The following is a 4,161-nucleotide window of genomic DNA, read 5'->3' on the forward strand; positions in this document are numbered from 1 at the left end:
TCGGGGACCGGAACCGGGGACTGGGACCGGGACCAGGACTGGGGACGGGGACTGGGGACAGTGACCGGGACTGCAATCGGCACCGCCCCCCGAACCGCTCCCGGAACCGCTCCCCGGGCTACCCCGGCACGGCGACCGGGAACGCCCCCGGCACCGCCCCCGGTGCCGCCCCCGGCACTGCCCCGGCACCGCCCCGGGTAGCGCCCCCGGCACCGCCCCCGGGGCGGGCCGCCGAACGCACGCGATGACGCGCGGGGGGCGGGACGGCGCGGGGCGGTGACGCGCTTCATGCCAGGAGCAGGGCCCGGGTGCGACGAAGACGGGAGCGGGACGACCCGATACCGCGCGGGGCCGCGGGCCCGTGCGGAGCCCGGCCCGCTGGGTAGGGGCCGCCAATGGCACCGGGGCTTCTGCTTCGGCTTCTGTCCGTGTCGGCGGGGAGGCCCCAGCCAGCGGTGCCCCTCTCCCTCGGCGGCACGGGCGTGGAACTCGGCATCGGGCGCTGCATCGCCGCGGACAGCAGGGGGCGCACGGGTACCGATACTGCCATGGGGCCCGGCGCTGCTCTCCTGCTCCGCCGCCAGGCGGCGCTGCGCTGCCGTCCTGCCGCGCCTCCGGGCACGCTCGGTTTCCTCGGGACCCCGGGCCCCGCCTGTCCCGCCGCTGCGGAGGCGGGGGATGCTTTATGGGACTGCCCGAGCTGGCGGTGCCGGGTCTGGGGCGTTGGGGCGCGCCTTGGGGGGCTGCGGGTGCGCTCGTTTCCTCTTCTGCATGGCCTTCTGTGTGAGCATCTCTCGTTGCGACTGCTCTTGGAGAGTCAAACCCCTCCTCCTAAGTGGTCTCAGGAGCCTGGCAGGGTGAGTTTTGTTTCACAGGGGAAAGGGCCACTGGTCGTGTCCAGAGACCTGTGCACCCAGCCAGGTTTCTGCCTGATAAAATTCCAAATGGATGAGGATTTCTCCCAGCCCCAAGCTGCCCCCACCTGTAACCCTGGCTGCCTTTGGGGTGCCCAAAGCCTCCTCTGTGCAGATCTCAGGAACCTGGGAGGGGTGAACAATGTTGCACAGGGAAAAACCCCACAGATTTTATCTCCGGGCCTGGGGCCAGGAGCAGGCATTTGCGTGCTATAATTCCAGAAGGAGCACGGTGTCTCCCAGACCCAAGCCGCATCCAGCTGTGACCCAGCTGCTCTTGGAGTGCCAAAAGCCTCCTCGTAGCTGATCTCAGGAACCCTGGAAGGGTGAGTTTGGTTTCACAGGGAAAAGGCCTCAGTTTGTGTCCAGAGATCAAATAAGGGACTCTGCTTTTCCTCTAGTTCTCCTTCCTGTTTTCACCTGGGCTACAAGGATGGGCATGGCCTGTATTTCTCATATCAAAGTGATGTTACTAAATTTGTCCAGAAGTTCTGATTGTTATTTTTATTAGTAGTAGTAATTTTCTGATAGAAAACACTCTCATTTTGCCTTTCCCACGTTGTTTCCAGGTGCTGCCCAGGATGGACATCTGTGGTCTCAGACAGTGATTCCCGAGGAGCAAGGAAAGCCTTTTCCTCACCTGCACAGTTCAGGTGGATGGGACAGAATTGGTGTGGCCTGACAAGGCAGGAAAAGCTGTCTGTGTTCTGGAGTGCCTTGAAAGCTTTCTCCGTCAGGTTTGGAAGGGGTTTCTCTTTGGGATTTCTTGTGATGCAGCACCACGGGTATCCCTTTGTGCCAAGTCCAGTGCTAAAGGATTGAAGAACTGACAAGTGGGGTCTGGGATGAAAATGCCTCTAATAAAATTAAGCAAAGAATACAATAAGAGAAATGAGCATCCTTTTAATAGTTAGGAATAAAAATGCTGGAAAAGGGCACTCTGAATTGGTGTCACTTGTCATGGATAAAACCCCAGAGTGAGGAATCAGAGCAGAAGTTGAGAGCTGGAATCCTTCTGCAGTCGACTTAATTTTCTTTTCCTCCTCTCTTTCAGGACAGGAAGAATCACGACTCTCCTGCCATCTTTGCCAAGAGCTGTGGTGTTTGAGCAGCCAAAGCCCAGAGGCTTCAGCACCAGAGGTCTGAGCCTGGAGGGCTCCTGGTGCTGCCCGTGCTGTGGGCTATGTCAGAGGATGCAGGGTTCCTCTTTGCCTCCCTGCTGGGATTAACTGCCATGGGAATGTGGGATCTGGGTGAAACTCCAGCTCTCCTGGTGTTCAGGGGAGCAAGGTCTGAGGGACTCCTCTCTGGGGATGTGCGGTGAAGGACTGAATAGTGTGGAAGGAGAGTATTTATAAACTGTATCACTGTTTCTCCCAAAATTGGGGTGGAGCACTGATGGGGGCGGTTGGGTTTGGTCTGGGCCTGTTATTCTTTGTGCAATTTTTAAATTCTCTTGTATGATTTACTGTCCGGTATCTTTCTAACAAAAGCTGACATAAATTTAGATTAAGGATTAGAACTTGGCTCCATTCATTGCAAACATTTGACAAGGCTGGAGGACTGGGGTGGTGACTGCTCTCAGGAAAGGTTACTTATTAATACTGTGTCAGATTTCCCGCAGTGACTGTCAGGCCTGCATGGCTGTGAGTTCGTGCTCTTCTCACTGGGGAAATAAGTTCAGCAAAATTAGAAATGTTAGAAAAATCCAGCCAAAAATTCCACCTCTGTACCCCCTAAGTTTTCCCAGTTTTTCCCAGCTAGGAGCTGCACAGAAGTCAGGCAGGGGAAGTGACAACAGGGAACAGCTGAAAAATTCAAAGGCACAAAGAGGAAAGGGGAAAGGTTTCAGAAAACAATTCTATGGTCTAAGAATAATTTCTGATTCCCTACTGAGAAGAACACGAACTCACAGCCATTCAGGCCTGACAGTCCCCTGCAGTGAGAGCTCAGCACACATCCACAGAGGCAAGTCCAGCATCTTAAATGAAAAAATAAAAATAAAAACCAGGAGAAAAAGGTGATTTCTTTTGCTTCAGAGTTATTTCAAGTTCTTAAAGCCCAAGCAACATTTGCTCTTGATTTTGGTTGGGTGAATCATGAGCAGTGGGCACGGGTCATGCCATTCATTGAGCAGAAAACCCGGGGTCATTTAGAGGGGACACAAGAACTGTTTGTGTAGCGACCTCGGGCTGCAGAGGGGCAGGAGAAAGGCCAAGGGAGCTCCCTGGGGCCACCAGGGCCTGTGGGGAACAGAATGGACGCTTGGATGACCAGTGGAGGTGAGGAGTGGATCTGAGTTCATCTACAGGGAAATAAGGAGGGGATACTCTGGAGTGAAAAGCTGAGGTGATGAGTTCACCCACCTGGGCACGAGTTGTGTTTGCACAAAGTGGGAACAGAGGTGAAGGTCAATCCAAAGTCGATCCTGCTTGACCTCTGAATTCCAGGATAAGTTTTACAAGCTGCCAAATGAGGGAGTAAAAATACACAAAAATGAAACCGAGAGCATTCATGAGGTTCCTGGGAGTCCATTACACTGTTGTCATAGAATTCTTAATGAGTTTTGAGCTTTTAATGACAACAATTCAGTACTTTCTTTGGATTATTCACTGTGTAGGATTTGGGGTTTATCTGGATTTTAAAGGCGTCGTGGTGGCCCTGACACTGCTCAGGAGCTGGTAGGAAAAGCAGGGTCAGAGCTCCTGGCAGGCACAGGGTGTTTTTCCCAGAGTGGACTGTGGAGGAATTGTTTGGGCCTTGGATTGTCCCTCTGGGTGATGCCAGTTGCTGTGATTTGTGTAATTCCATACATTTAACTCCCAATACTTGCCAGCCCAGGAGCTTGAGCTGACAGGGCAGCACACAGATTGTTCTCTGTGCTGTGCCCCGATTTGGGGTTGGCTGTCAGCTTTGCTAGCTCCCGTGAATTATGCCCATAGCCCCGAATTCCCTGCTCAATTCCCACTGCCATAACCTCACAGCGCCTCATGGAGTGGGGATATACTGTGGCAGGAAGCTCAGCAGCATCGGCACAGGGACAGGTGTATATTCCAAAGAATTTGCTGTTTCAAACCCTCATCCCCCAGCCCCGCCGATGTCCCTGGGGGGCACTTGACAGAGTTACCTGGATTTCAGCTGATTTCACCCCCCCGAGCTCGGGCTCCAGGTGATCTTTTCAAGCAGGAGAAGGCAGGGGCCGGAGGCGCTCGTGGCCCGTGCCGAGGCAGTCCCTGGGGCCACGAGA

At 54.5% G+C, this 4,161-nt stretch overlaps 1 protein-coding gene across 1 annotated transcript; it reads left to right on the forward strand.

The window, feature by feature from the left end:
* Positions 1 to 275: 275 nt before the first annotated feature.
* LOC148217719 (uncharacterized) lies at positions 276 to 2,938 on the forward strand. The gene is made up of 3 exons (XM_088158504.1): positions 276 to 857; positions 1,484 to 1,651; positions 1,969 to 2,938. Exons 1-3 carry the CDS (start codon positions 289 to 291, stop codon positions 2,141 to 2,143), a joined length of 912 nt encoding a protein of 303 aa, XP_088014630.1. The 5' UTR covers positions 276 to 288; the 3' UTR covers positions 2,144 to 2,938.
* Positions 2,939 to 4,161: the final 1,223 nt, after the last annotated feature.

This window comes from Sturnus vulgaris, unplaced genomic scaffold (assembly GCF_052056855.1).
Source record: "Sturnus vulgaris isolate bStuVul1 unplaced genomic scaffold, bStuVul1.hap1 Scaffold_355, whole genome shotgun sequence".
Lineage (NCBI taxonomy): Eukaryota > Metazoa > Chordata > Aves > Passeriformes > Sturnidae > Sturnus > Sturnus vulgaris.